Source organism: Pollachius pollachius (assembly GCF_949987615.1).
Source record: "Pollachius pollachius genome assembly, chromosome: 2".
In the NCBI taxonomy this organism is placed as follows: domain Eukaryota; kingdom Metazoa; phylum Chordata; class Actinopteri; order Gadiformes; family Gadidae; genus Pollachius; species Pollachius pollachius.
This window is the reverse complement of record NC_136935.1, coordinates 18,227,419-18,242,112: the sequence shown is the minus strand read 5'-3', so window position 1 is coordinate 18,242,112 and position 14,694 is coordinate 18,227,419. Positions and strand designations below refer to the sequence as shown.

The 14,694-nt window shown below is 43.1% G+C and overlaps 1 protein-coding gene across 1 annotated transcript; it reads left to right on the top strand.

Annotated features, from left to right (window-relative positions):
• The first annotated feature begins 2,849 nt into the window (after positions 1-2,849).
• perp (p53 apoptosis effector related to pmp22) lies at positions 2,850-10,683 on the top strand. The gene is made up of 3 exons (XM_079730012.1): positions 2,850-3,254; positions 6,108-6,248; positions 9,077-10,683. The coding sequence occupies exons 1-3, from the start codon at positions 3,050-3,052 to the stop codon at positions 9,289-9,291; spliced, it is 561 nt and encodes a 186-aa protein (XP_079586138.1). The 5' UTR covers positions 2,850-3,049; the 3' UTR covers positions 9,292-10,683.
• The last annotated feature ends 4,011 nt before the right edge of the window (positions 10,684-14,694 follow it).

The following is a 14,694-nucleotide window of genomic DNA, read 5'->3' as shown; positions in this document are numbered from 1 at the left end:
CTCTGTCGTACAGGCGTCTCTGACGCTCCTGGGCTCGGTGCAAGTGCTTACGTGACAATACCCCTAGTGAGTGAAGCTTTGCATGCACAACACTCTTCGCGGAGATGTTGCGCAACGGAATTGCTCCCGGGTATCGGGTTGAGTAGTCAATCAGGACTAACACAAATCGATACCCATGTGCGGAACGTTCTAACGGCCCGTTAATGTCCATGCCAATGCGGTCAAAAGGGGGCTTCCACCAGGGGAAGGGACTGCAAGGGAGCCCTGGGGACGGCCGGGGGATTCACCAACTGGCACTCGGGGCAGGATGCGCACCACCTGCGCACCTCCGCCCGAATCCCTGGCCAATAGAACCAGGCCATTATCCGGTTAAGTGTTTTATCGTACCCCAAATGGCCTGCCATTGGGTTATAATGCGCCGCCTGGAAAACCAATTCCCGGCGGCTCCTGGGTACCAGCAACTTGGTGATAACCTTGTCACTCTGGGTGTCACGACTCACCTGATAAAGCCTATCCCTAACCACCATAAAGTGTGGGTAAGTCAGCGCTGCGTCTGGCTGGACCCGACTCCAATCAATTACTATCACCTGGTCGTAGGCTGAGCTTAGGGTAGCGTCACGAGACTGCTCGAGGGGGAAATCCTCCACAGGTGGGAACCTCGGCGCTGGGACCTCGGGTTGAGGACCCCCCCACCTCCCCTGATCCCTGAGCAGCGTCTGATGCCCCCGCCTCGACGCAGAACACAGCACACGACTTAGATGACCCAACCTGTCGTGTCCGCATCCCCGTAGTCCCCCTAACAGCCTGTGGAAACCCCGCCCAATCCAACCCAAGAATCAGGGGATGCGTGAGGCTCGAGCTAACCACCGCCTTGACACTATTTTCTCCCCCCATAACGAATTTCGATAGGGACCAAAGGATACTTGTGCACATCCCCGTGTATACACCTCACCGAAACGCTCGACGCCTCCACCAATGCCTCGGACCGCACCAGGCTCTGATGGATCATGGTCTGCATGCAGCCCGAGTCCAAAAGCACCTGGTACGTACCCCGCTGTATCCTCACCGGGATACAGTACGCCTCGCCGGGACCGTGGGGAGGAGACGGGGCACCGGTGACGCAGACGACCTGGCCCACCTCCATTAGTGCAGAGTGCAGTCCTGCCAGAAGTGACCAGACCGCCCGCACCACCAACACCCCTCCCCTGCCGTGAGCGCCCGTCTGCGGAGTGGGGGTGGGAGGTGATTCATGTGCCAGCTCCGGAACGGGGACCCCCCCTCTCGCCCTCGGCGCCGGGCTTGGCCTGTCCCGCCATAGGGCAGCTGCACTGGTGCGCGGGACCTGTGTTGGTGGTCCCAGGGCCATCGATGGGGGCTGCAGGTGGCTGTCCGCCAGGTCGACCGCAGCGGAGAGGCTCTCGGGCCGGTGGTACCGGACCCAGGTGGAGGTCCTGGCCGGAAGCCCCTCAACAAACCTCTCCAGGGCCACCTGCTCCACCACGTCCTCCGCCGAGTTCTGGTCGGGAACCAGTCACCTCCTCGCCTGGTCCCGCAGCTTTTGTGCAAAGGCGAAGGGACGGTCCCCCTCGGTGAAATCCAGCGTCCGGAACCGGCGACGATGTTCTTCCGGGTAGAGGCCAAGAAACTATAATCCACAAACTATAAATCCACAAAGTCCGGGAGAGTCCTCGCGTTCAGCGCTCCGCGATCTGTGATCTCTGCTGGGGATCGCGTTGGATCTCTCCCTCTCTCTCTGCTCCCGGTTTTCTACTACAACACAAAGCAGGCACATAAATACACACTCCCTGATTGGCCTGATTGCGAGCATGTGCCCGCAATCAGGCCCAATCCCCCCAGCCGATCCGGTGCGCTCCCAACCTGCCCATACTCCCCCTGCAGGCCATATATATATATATATATATATATATATATATATATATATATATATATATATATATATATATATATTTATATATATATATATATAATTATTCATATATATATATATATAATTTTATATATATATATATATATACACACAACGAGCATGCAGTCTGGGCACACATAAAGTCACTAAATTATGATTTTAAGAAAATGGATAACCATGCAATTGACATTTTCAATATCCTAAATGATGGGATTAATTTTCAAAAGGAAATTACTTCAATGATAAAGTAATTATGCCAAATTTACATTGTATGAACAATAATTGTGATGACACACCATGCAACAGCACAAAATGGTGAAAAAAAGAAAATCAAATATTTTCTGTAGTTTCTGTTTAATATGACTACATAATTTTCAAGCATCATACTATTTCCTTTTGTGGCATTCATTTAATTCCTCAGCACCACAAGAGGGAGCACTCGACACGTCCTCCGACAACACTCGTTGTTTTGCTCACACACGTACAGGCACAGACACAAACACAGACACTCAGACAAAGACACACTTAAACCTTAATATTATCCATTTGAGTGTGTGATTTATCATCTTAAAATTTGCCATTTTACCACTTACCAACTTAACTTTACTCTCTGGCCCTCCTCTTTATCCCTGACTAGACCTAGGACTACATGGATTTAGGCTCCTCGGAACATAAACACACATCCACTCTCATTTCACTCCACCAACTTGTTGCTCAATAACTTTACAATAACTTACATACTTTCACAAGATATCAACTCATCTATCAAGGCATATAACAAATAAAACCAAAAACATTTTTGATGCAATGACTTCCGAACAGTTTGTAGCCAGGCCTGCAGTGAAATTTGAAACTGTCAATGGGTTGGGCTTCTGACTCCAGCCCTTCGGCTGTAGGTCAGCGCAACCCGCCCGACAGACGAGCCCAACCCAACAGGTCCCCGAACAGGTTTAGTTTTCAGTCGGACGAATTGCACACTCGGGTGGGGCACGTATTCCTATATCTGCTTGGTGAAACGGGACTATTGTACACACGGAGAGACACTACAGTGTTGAATAAAGAAGCGGAGCTCTGTAAACACTCGGCTTGTTCTCTCGATTTTTCCACAACAGTTAGTCGGTGATGTTTCGCTGTGGAATCGCGTACCCCCGATGCAGGTGGATCCTGCCCCTGCTCCTGCTCTTCGCCATTATTTTCGACATTATCGCCATCGCGGCTACTTCGGGATGGGTCGAGGACGAGGACGCCAAGTCTCACTACGCCAACATGTGGGAGCAGTGCCGTGGCAGGAACGATCAGTGGGAATGCAAATCACTCATGACGAACTGTAAGTGTACTAAATGTGTGTTGTGTGTTGTGATACCGCCATGTCACCAAGACAGCGTAGAGAGAGCACAGCACGACGCACTGCGGCTGCGCAGTTCACTCGAAGACAGAGGCGTAAAGAACCGCAAACTGTATTTAATACGAAGATTGGCAACGGCGCGAAACCTAATAGCCAATCCGGTGTCTGTAAAATGTTTTGCATTACATGAATTCGACATAAATAGGTGGTTTGGCGTTGACGAGGAAGGCCGTGTTCCCCTACCAAGGATTGGTTACAAACTACACTCACCTTCATCAAGTATTTCCCAACAAACCCGGACAGGTTCTCAGGACAATACACCATGTGTGTCCTCGCATGATTTCTGTACGTGGGAAAACAATAGTGGATCGAATCTCACAGTTAAACATTGATTGCAACTGACACCCAAAAATATTGTATGGGAAACCAGGGATGAGATGTTTGGCTGGTGAGACAAACACCAACCCTGCCAGCCAACTCTGAGGCGGCTAGGGACCAGTGTGGGTTGTAACTGCGTAATGAAAAGGAGTAAGGTCTAAGGAATTTAGTTCAAGATGGCTGGCTTTGAGGCCGACATGTTAACAATTGCAGCTCTATTTATAGGCCAATTGTGAGTGAGGGTCTCTCTTGGCTGAAGGTCGTGCTGTTAGCCACACGCACGCACACACACGAGCAAGAAAGTTTTTGTTATAAGTGTTATGATGACATTTTTACATAGGCATGCAACAGATGACATGGGTTTAGACTTTTGTCTCTTTTAAATATTTTCACAAGTGAAGATTTATAAATGAACAAATGACCTTATAACAAAACAAAACAAAACAACAACGTTTGATACAAAAACGACACATGAGGACATGTGTCGTTTTTGGAAGGCTTATGATTGGTTCGGAACCCAAAACCAACCACAAGGCTGGTTTGCGGTTTTTACCCTATTTCTTTCATGACGACAAAGAAAAACATATTTTTACCAACCATATTTTTACCAACCAATTTTTTTGTTTGTTTTCAATGTATAATCTCATACCAAAGTTACGCTTGTATTCTGGGATCCAAGATCGATGAGCAAAGCATATTTTTTTAATAATAGAATTACGTATGAGTAGTTTGGTTCATGACAATAGTTCCCAGCAATAGTTGGGTTGTTTGAAAAACTATCATATGCTCTCTCTTGGTTCCAGATCTTTGGCGTGATTCACAGAACTCAGAGCGATTAATGTATCTGAAATGTATCTGAAATGTATACAAAAGCAAATGTCATACTAATATTTGACTGTTAACTCCCAATACCTTATGAATGTTAATATCTTCTCATATTGTGTGTCTTGTGGCTGGTATGTGTGTACGGTTGTTTAAACAAACTCGCTCTCCGCGTCTCTTTCTCTGCAGTTATGGTGTCATTGATCCCTCGCTCAATCCCGCCCGAACCCTTCACTTTGAATACCCATGTATGTTATTAATCAGTTTTACATGAGATGTAAGCAAGAATACAGACAACCAGACACAAAGGGCACTTACAAAGTGAGCTTGCTCACAATTCATATACAATCGAAGAACACACACAAACTCTGCAGTATTTCTGTACAGTTTAAATCCACAAAATGTTTATTCATCATATATTCTTAAACGGAGTGGATGCAATTAGACTTTTCTAAACAATATACCAATGACAGTTCCATATACATTTTCTATAATATGCCCAAATATTTTAATTAACTTTCATATTCAGTAGATTATAGTTTAAAACAGCTATTTGCCACTTTACATATATGTTCAAGGGACTCCAAAATCGTTTAAAGATTGCTGCACAATTATTAGAAAGTAGGAAAGAAAGGCGGGAAGAAAATAGAAAAATACGGTTGAGCAAGCTGGATGCGATTGCTTGTACATGATTGGTTCCCAGTCATGTTCCACTCCCACACCCTAATCACCTGTCACACATAACAACTAAAACACAAACAAGCACATACTTAAGTGAATAATTCATGACTGGAAAGAGCTGTTTCGTAAGAGATGATTTAGGAGCCAAGGGCGTAGGAACCGGGGGAGACGGAGGGGACGTGTCCCCTCCAATAATGGAGACAGGCGCATTTGTACCACCTAAAAATTATACCGGGGGAGAAAAATATTTTATTTTATTTTGAAAGCGCAACACAGCGTCTTTTCACCGCTTCTTATTCTAAAAAACTGGATGATTAAGCAATTAAAGAATTGATTTGATATTTATCAGTTCATTACTGCCATTCAAAATGTATTTTCTTTTACATTTACAAATATATCTTTTTAGTAGAATAAAATATATTTGTGAATTTTATCAGTGTAGTTAATTTATGACATATATCTGTTCAAACCATTAACGGATCTGTCAGATTTCCGATATGTGTCCCCCCAATGTTAAACTCATTCCTATGCCCCTGTTAGTAGCGGTCAGAACAGTTGGGCACACATTCAATTCAGTGGATGGAGCTCTAGATTCAAATCCACATTTAAAGGCATACAATATGAAAATGTTAAATATCTCTACATTTATTTAAAAAGACAGCCACTGCTGTAACTCATCAGTCCTTACGAGAGAAAGAGGGTACAAGGGATATTTTGCCACGACCATCTGCCTTTCTCTCTTCGTATCTTTCACAAAACGTATAATTATATAAACCTCTGGAATGTTCAGTGACATTGTAAAGGAGGGGGAGGAACCTTTAAATAATAAAAACTATGAGCCAAGGACATCTTTCTCCAGAATATTTGCCTTCTGTGTGTCTGTATAATTGTGTCTTGTTTATTGAACATTCTATGTGTATGATTATGAATTATTGTGTGTGTGTGTGTGTTCAGCTTGGGCCCAGGCTGTGGCTGCTCTGATGATCATTGGACTCCTCATCCTCATCATCGCCTTCATCATCTCCTGTGTGGCTCTCTGCTGCACCCTGAACATCACCCTTCTGCCTTTAGTAGGAGTGCTTCTCTTCATAGTCGGTAAGACACACGCACACACACACACACACACACACACACACACACACACATCCTGACGGAAATTACATCACAATGGGCAACCTAAACAAGGTTGCCCAGAAACAACAAGATTATTTCTACTGTCTTAAATGAGTTGGAAACATATATACTCTACAGTTAGTTACTTTCACAAATCCAAACGGTAATGCCTGTGTCTGCATTCGCTGCTTATCAATCATTGATGGATAAAAATAAGTTATCGCTACGATATTAAGCTAGGAGCCATGGAGTGTTTTCCCGGCTAGTTGTCATAGAAACAGTAAACAAAGCACTGAGACGCGGCAGGTTCTCTTTCATCCCACAAGCTCTCACAGCCCAGTGCTGATCAGCGCCGTGCAAGCGCCTTGCCGCCAGGAAAAGAGACTTTGTCCACAGGGGAATATGCAAAGACATGCATGCACACGCATGTGCGCTCTTGGGCTGGGCAGTAATTCAATATGATCGTATCTTGAAAAGCTTATCTTCTTACCCACTTTGTTAGTATAAATGAATTAGGATTAGAAGATATGCCCTTAAAATTAACATTGGTTCAATAGGTTCACCCTCAGTTAGACTGTTACAATGGTGTTTCTAATTCATCAGCATATTCTGAAAGGTAACCATATCGTGTAGGATTTCCATAATTCTGGTGACAATAAATGTCTTTATATTGCCCAGCCCTAGGGCAAATATCTAACATGGACACCCAAATACATGCACATGGACACAAACACACCCACACAGACTACAAAATATTGAAACCATGGAATATATCACAACTTAGCAATAGCATGTAAACAATAACAACAATTCAATAATTATTTGTGACTAAAATGATAGCTCTTGGAGACTTGTGACAGTTTGTGACAGCGGTTGTCTGTTTCCCACACTGTGGAGGGACATCGCCCTGGTTTAGTATTCCAAGAGTGGGAGGAAAGAGTTCACAAAGTTTATCAACAAATAACGGTGACACACAGAGTGAGACACAGAGCGAGAGGAAACGCTCGCATCACTACATTTATGAAGAAATTCTCATGACTCCAAATGATTAAACTGTTAACTGCTAATGAGAAGAGAGAATTGCCTGAAGGGAGAGAGAGGGACAGGAATTGGGAGGGAAGACTTGGCTAGGAGGGCGGAGGGGAGAGAAAGAAAAGGAGGGGTGGTATGGTGTTATCATAGGAACTGACAAACTCAGAACAAATGTTCATAGTCCACTTGTCTGTTGACTCATCTAGTTCAAGTTTAAGATTGCAGAATAAAGCCTGCAACACACACACACACACACATACACACACACACACACACACACACACACACACACACACAGTTTTTCCCCACAGCCTTGCATGCAGAAAGACACACACCCTACACACTTGGTAACACACACTTGCATGCAGACACACACACAGACACATAAAGTTAGGTGTTAGTCTTGGCATTGTTGTTATTAGTAATTTTCACAGGCGCAACTATCTACCTTTTTATCACTACAATTATCTCACGTTTTACCGACAGAACTGCTGCTTGATCAGTGTTATGACCTTACATACTTAAAAAACTGATGAACATTGATTATAATCATTCATGAAACAAAAATAAATTGTTCTCATACAGTAACTGTAGAATTGTAACCCTACTTTTTTCATGTGGATCACTCAGCCACTTTCTTTAGCTCATATCAATCATTTGGATATGTTTATTATGACAATCAACAGAATATATCGATTTTTCCAAGATCAAACATGTCACATAAATATTTGCAGAGGCTGTCGAACACAACAAAGACGTCCTGCCCCACCCTGGGCTTGGAGGGGACGCACAGACAATTAGTGTTCTAAATGATGAGTCACCAGTCTCGTTGAAGTTCAGCGTCACAAATCAGCCATACATAAGATACACTCAGGGGCTGGCAGGGCGTCTGCTTTTTGTCCTGGCCTGACTCGCTCAGACAGTGCAGATCTTCAAATGTTGACGTTGCTGTCACAGTCACACGCAATAAGTAACTCCCTTCTGTTGAAATTGGCTACCTCCTTTTGTTTAGAAATACTTGATCAGATACTGACAGTTATTCATTAAAACGTTGTAACTTCTCCCGCCTTAAGTTTTTGTGCCTGTCAAGAACTTGACTTCCCTACAAGGCTTAATAATTCCACCAATAATATTATAATATTTATATTAATAATATTTGTTATATACTCCCTTCCCTTGGGTAACGCCTGCAACGTGCTAACGTCTTGTTGTTTAGTGTGATTCAAGATAGACCTCTTTTATTACAGAAGATCCCAAGAAACACAGAAAAAGGCACAATTACTGTAATAGAATAAAAGCAGAGAAGTTGGTACAGGATCATTTGATTACATTTTAAATGTTGAGCAACTCCGTGACTCCCACCTTACTAGCTGTCATTGGGCTTCAATGGAAAGCAATATGGTTGAGCCCTGTCTGTGACTCTCCCGCTGCTGTGCCAGATTGATGAGTGATGCTTCCCTTTTATGGCCTCCAACCGTCCTGACTCAGTCAGACACCTCTATCTGATTACGTGAAAGTTATGCTATCCAGCTGGACTAGTTTGTACGCCGTGGGTTATTCCGCACAAGTAGGGTGGAGTAATTGGGTTATTCTAGTCGTATGACCTCCCTTTAGTAGCTTGAATCTGGATCAGTTCAACCTAGGGTGTTCAACCTTGAGTATTGATAACAGGGTGTGAGCGCTCACTCTCACTCTCGTTCTCACTCTCACTCTCGCTCTCACACTCTCTCCTTCCCTGTTATCAATGCCTCACGGTTCCCTTCTCTTTTCCCATCTAGTTGTCATTCAGATCATCGCGCTCATCATCTATCCAGTGAAGTTCAATGAGCAGATCTTCGAGGGCCACTACTCCTACACCTGGGCGTACGGCTTCGGCTGGGGGGCCACCATCCTCACCATCGGCTGCGGGATCCTCTTCTGCTGCCTGCCCCGCTACGAGGACGAGCTGACAGGCCTGGCTAAGACCAAATACATCTACTCCTCCTCAGCCTAAAAGACTTTAGCTACTCTCATACATCGATTGAGCTTTCCCACCATGCTGAGCATGAATGATGCCATGCTATGCTGGCCACTGAGCATTCCCTTCCCCTGCTTTAGTTATGTTTTAACAAATGTCCCAAAGCTCTTTTAGATAATAACCTGGCCATGCACAGGGGCTGAGGCTTTCCAGCCTGAGGCTTGATATACAGTGTTGCTTTTTTTTCCGTCTTTTTTTGTGCTAACACCGAAAACACGATCATACTCGGATTCCAGAATTGGAATGCATTTGGTATAAATCTATGTTTTTTAACTTTCTCTTTTATTTTAACTCTCAATGCAACATCACCAAAGTGTACTTAAAAAACAAAGGATGTCATTTTGTAAAGTAAAGCTTTAAGATGATCTATGTTTCTTAAATGAATTTGTCAGAAACAGAAGAAAACTGTTAAAAGATTTGTCTGTATTAAAACTTGTCAAACTGCGTGATGATTGATAAAAAATGGGGACTTAAGTCAATTCCTTACATGTACTAAAATGCATTTTGCATTGTGTATACATCACACAGGGTGTAAATAAGGGAACAAGTCAGAAAATATCCAGATACATAAGGGGAATTTTGTAACTATAGCAATCATAGTAATGATGTACTGTCACAGCAGATATTTTCAACTATTCATGTGTTTCCATCCATTACCTGCTTCCTATTGAGTGTTGACCTTTGCTGTATTTGAATTGTTTTTCTATGACATGGGTAGACATGTAGAGGCACACAATAGATGGCTTTTTGTGATCTTGAGGATAAAGAATTTCGTTTTCATGACGTTCTTGATTCATTGGTTGTTTTAAGACCCCTGGTCAGCACATTGCATGTGGTGTCGTCAGTAACATAGGAGTTTGGTGTGGACTGTCCAGGGGTCTTAATAACACTCTTGCTTTCAAATTCCTTCTGTAATTTAAGATGCTAACACATAGCTGTAAGGTCTGATGATCTCTCATACCGATGCCTTACTGTTTTCGTTATTTTATTTGTCTTGTGGAATTCCTGATCCAACAAAGACTCTTAATGTAACTGTTGTTCAGTCAAAACTGGATGTCAAAATTCAAGCTTGTTTTTATTATTTTATTACAAAAGAAAACTGATGCAAGATCAGTGGTGGATTTTAGATTCATATGTTTCTTACTGCTGTTACACGAGTCATGGCAACATTGGCTAAGAATAAAATAAATTGCATTCATTCAAAATTTAAAGGTAAAAGGTTTAAAGGTAATTTGTACAGTTATGGAGGTGATGTATAGGTAAAACAACATTCTTCTAATTGAGACCAAGCATTTATTCTGCTGTAGTTTAAATTGTTTACTTTGAAGTTTTGTGTTTTATCCAATAAAAGTTGCATTTAAAAATATATATCTTCTTTAAGATGCTGTAGATTGAAAAAGTTCAAAAGTCCTCAACAATATGAAAAATATAATTACATTTTTTAGTTTTTACACATCCAACTCTTGCCAGGACAAATGTGAGAGGACAAAATGACAGAAAGAAACAAGCAAGATCTCGATGAAAGACGAAACTGCTCTATCACTCCCTCCGTTTACCTGTCCCTCTTTGTCATGTGTTCCAAGAAGCTGAACCTGGATCTGTCCGGGCTTGCTCTCATTACGCTACCGCGATGAGTCGGTGTGAAGTGAGGTCACCAAAATCTTCCTAAGGAAAGCATTATATTTGAGTTAGTTGATATTTGATCATGCAACTCGAGGTGCCAAAAAGAGTGAAAGCCAGGAAATCAAAGATTAATTTGTCAGAGCCTCACTCTGACCCATAGCTTCCAATGGCCGTATAACTGCTGATAAATTCTGGCCTTGGATTGTATAATCTTGAGTTTACCCGATGATGGTTGTTAATGTGACACATTCTCTCTCACTCTCTATTTCACACACACACACACACACCCACACACACACACACACACACACACACACACACACACACACACACACACACACACACACACACACACACACATGCACCATATTGCAAAACAGGCTGAATCCTGTTTTTTTCTTACAAACCACGCCCAGGGTGAGGCCTTGAGAACAGCTCCGCTTCAGCAAGCCCTGACAGCTCTAGTTTCAGCTTCCAGGAGCCAATGACGAGGAAAGGGAGCGGCGATAAAGGGAGGGAGTGGTAGAGAGGAAGTGAGAGCAATGACACCAGGGTGAAAGGTAGCAGGCAAAAAAAAAGGGGGGGGGGGGGGTGTTTGTACAGTACGGAAAATGAAGGACCAATAGAGAAGGAGGTAGAATATCTATTATGCTGGCTTTGTTTCATGAATAGGAGATGAAGTGAGCGCGGCCACAACAATTAAAGTTATGAAATATATTTATACGTAGAAAGAGAGAGAGAAAGAGCGAGAGAGAGAGAGAGAGGGGGAGAGAGAGAGAGAGAGAGAGGGAGAGAGAGAGAGATCATTATTATAGCTTATTTTGAGTATCTGACATTTTTTGGGAAATGGCAAATATTTATTCATCAACCACTTGCCACAAAGAACAAAATACTCCATGAAGTTGCAAACGCAATACATGTTTTTGAACAAAATATCTCAGTGGCAGGGTTAACATGAATTAAAAGATTCCTAAGGAAAACTTATACTAACATATTGACATACTGTTTATCTTTATATATGCAGTAATTAAAATTCATGCCTTTGTTTTAATCTGAAAACGCATTCAGATTATGCTACCCCCTGGCTGACAAGCATGGTAATGCATGTGTTTGTTTTTACAGGCTAATAGATAATGTAGATGTGTGGCTCTAGCTGACTTCCTCCAGGGGTCATGCTAAAGCAGGTAATCGTTCTGATGGATTAGCAGAAATCGAATATAATGAAGTAGCCTATTGACAGCATGTTGCAAAAGAAAATGCATTTAAACATAACACATAACTCCAAATCCTCCCAACAATTATTCTATTGTACATGACCTCATCTTTGCAGAAACTGAACCCTAATAAAGGAAAGTTTAAGGATGTTTCAAGCCTAAACTTCGAAAATATTAAACAACCGAAATATTGAGCATTGACACTGCGGCCGTGATCGGCAACAATAAAAGCTGCAATGGGCTCCTTTGGGGCCGCGTCACAGTACTTCCTCTTGAAGGGGATGACCTTCTCATTAGAGATACTTGCTGGGCACCATACCAAACAGACCGTGAGCGACAGGTAAAGCAAGTTGTTAATCCTCTGTAGTGATAGACCCTAACGATCAGAAAAATAAGGTCTAGGCTGAAAGTTCCATTTAAAGTTACAAACTTCCAAACTTTCATTTAAGATTTAACCAAATGTTGGCCAAATATGATAAATGTTAATATATTGGAGGATTTGCAAATTGTAACAACCAGTCAGGCTTGAGAAGGGTCAAATTACATTGTACAACAAATTAACTGTTTATATACTGTTGTTGACAAATTAACGGGCATAGCCAAAATGTGCTTAAAGGAGACATATTATGTGTTTTCCCAACAAGTTTCCCAAACATGTTTTTGAAGCTGTTTGCTGGAAATAGAAAAAATCTCACCTACTGCTATTCCCCTTTGCTTCAGTCCCTTCAGAATGCGCTGTTTCTGGTCTCTGTAGCTTTAATGCAAATAAGCTGCTGCCCATTGACCAATGAGCTGTCAGAGTGAATTATATCTAGTATCACGGCCAAAAGCTATGTGGCCTCGGATAATATTATGAATCATAATGACTGGGTTTGACGTCCCTGTACTTCCACAACAAGGAAAGACTTGGTTAGGGGGTTATCTTGGCCATGGTTGAGAAGAATTGGGTGAAAGAAACTTCGGCCTTGACTCTCTGAAGTCCATATTGAACCGCTACATCGAGGAGAAAGGGCTTGTACTCCGGGAGCTGAGCTGTTGGACTGCCGCCCAGCTCCCGGAGTACACCCGCCGAAGCTGCCGGACAGTCCGGCGGGGGTAGCTCGGCGGGAGCTGGGCGGCAGTCTGGCAGCTCAGCTCCGTGAGTACATCCTTCTCCCCTCCATGTCTACTCCTCTTGACAATCCGCCAGCTCCGGCGAAGAAAGGCGTTGTACTCCCAGAGCTGAGCTGCCGGGCTTCTGCCGAGCTCCTCCCGCCGGAGCTGCTCATCCGCTGGTCCGTAAAATCTTAGCTATGCTCTGATTGGAGGGGGGTGGGGAACTGGGAGGTAATATTCAAATGTACCCCCTTTCTACGTAGGAGGGGGCGCCAAAACTGACTCGCTAGTTTGGTAACTGTAGGCAGGGTATTTTCAGAAATGCATATCTCACTCAAAATATCATGTACAGACTTTTTCAAAGTTTGTAGAGACCCAAAAGAACACCCAAAATCCCAGGAAAAGTGTCGTTTTCATAATATGTCCCCTTTAAAACTATCATAGACTGATAACTGCACCTTTTGAAAAGGACGTTGTCAGGGCTTGCTATAGATGCATTTCCTGGGAGAAGTTGGGTTCCTATGAGCAATGTTGCCAGAGTGGGCCAGATTTCCCACCCAATCTGGCAACACCGCCTATGAGTGAACTGCATTACACAATTTGACAAAACCATTTGGGAGTATGGTAGGGATACAGAAAATGTTCTCTTTCGATCACAGCAGATCGAATACTTTTCACTGTGTTTAACTTTCATTAGGAAAAATAGCCTTATTTGATGGCGTACTGACATGATTTAAATTCCAGGGCTCTGTCTAGGGCCCTCTCAGGGGCCCCTGCACCGTTTTCACCTGCCAACCCTTTACAACACCTCTGACTGCAGGTTGACTAGAGTGTGTGTCAGAATTTATATCTATTGAGGCACTAGCAATGTTGACTCTTGTTCTGCTTAATGATTGTAGCATGGACTTTGTTTCTGCCTCCCTGGTGGTTTCCACTCTGTTCAAGGGGAACAGAAGAATGTAGATATATGCTCCCCGCGCGGTACTCCCCTCTCGTCTGACACCTCACCCCTCTTGCTCATTCTTGGAAAGAAGTGCTGGCCTCTGATACATTGGACTGATTTATCAAACATAATTTCATTCAATGTTGAGGGATTTGACCCTCCAGCGGTCCGCAGGGACTGTCCATATACTACGACAGCAGAACAGACATTTTGACCCTGGTGTAAGTTTGGGGTCAAATGAGTGTATGTAGGGCTGTGGTTGGAAAGAGAGGTGGGGGTAGGCCCGCATTTATAGTTTGGTTAGATTAAAACGTAAATAGTGTATACAGCTACTTTGCTAATGTATGTAGAATACAACAATAAGACAGAGGAAATGTGTTTCGTTTTCGTATTAGTCTAATTTTTTCATACATATTCCTAGTATGTTGTGTGGGTAGGGAATCTATCTTCCAATTGTTTAGCTGTGCTAGTTCATGTGTAACTTTAGTCTAATGGATTTGATTT

Coding starts and splice junctions, on each gene's coding strand:
- perp (XM_079730012.1), top strand. CDS start 3,050: ATGTTTCGCTGTGGAATCGCGTACCCCCGATGCAGGTGGATCCTGCCC. Junction 3,255..6,107: donor CAAATCACTCATGACGAACT/GTAAGTGTACTA, acceptor GTGTGTGTTCAG/CTTGGGCCCAGGCTGTGGCT. Junction 6,249..9,076: donor AGTGCTTCTCTTCATAGTCG/GTAAGACACACG, acceptor TTTCCCATCTAG/TTGTCATTCAGATCATCGCG.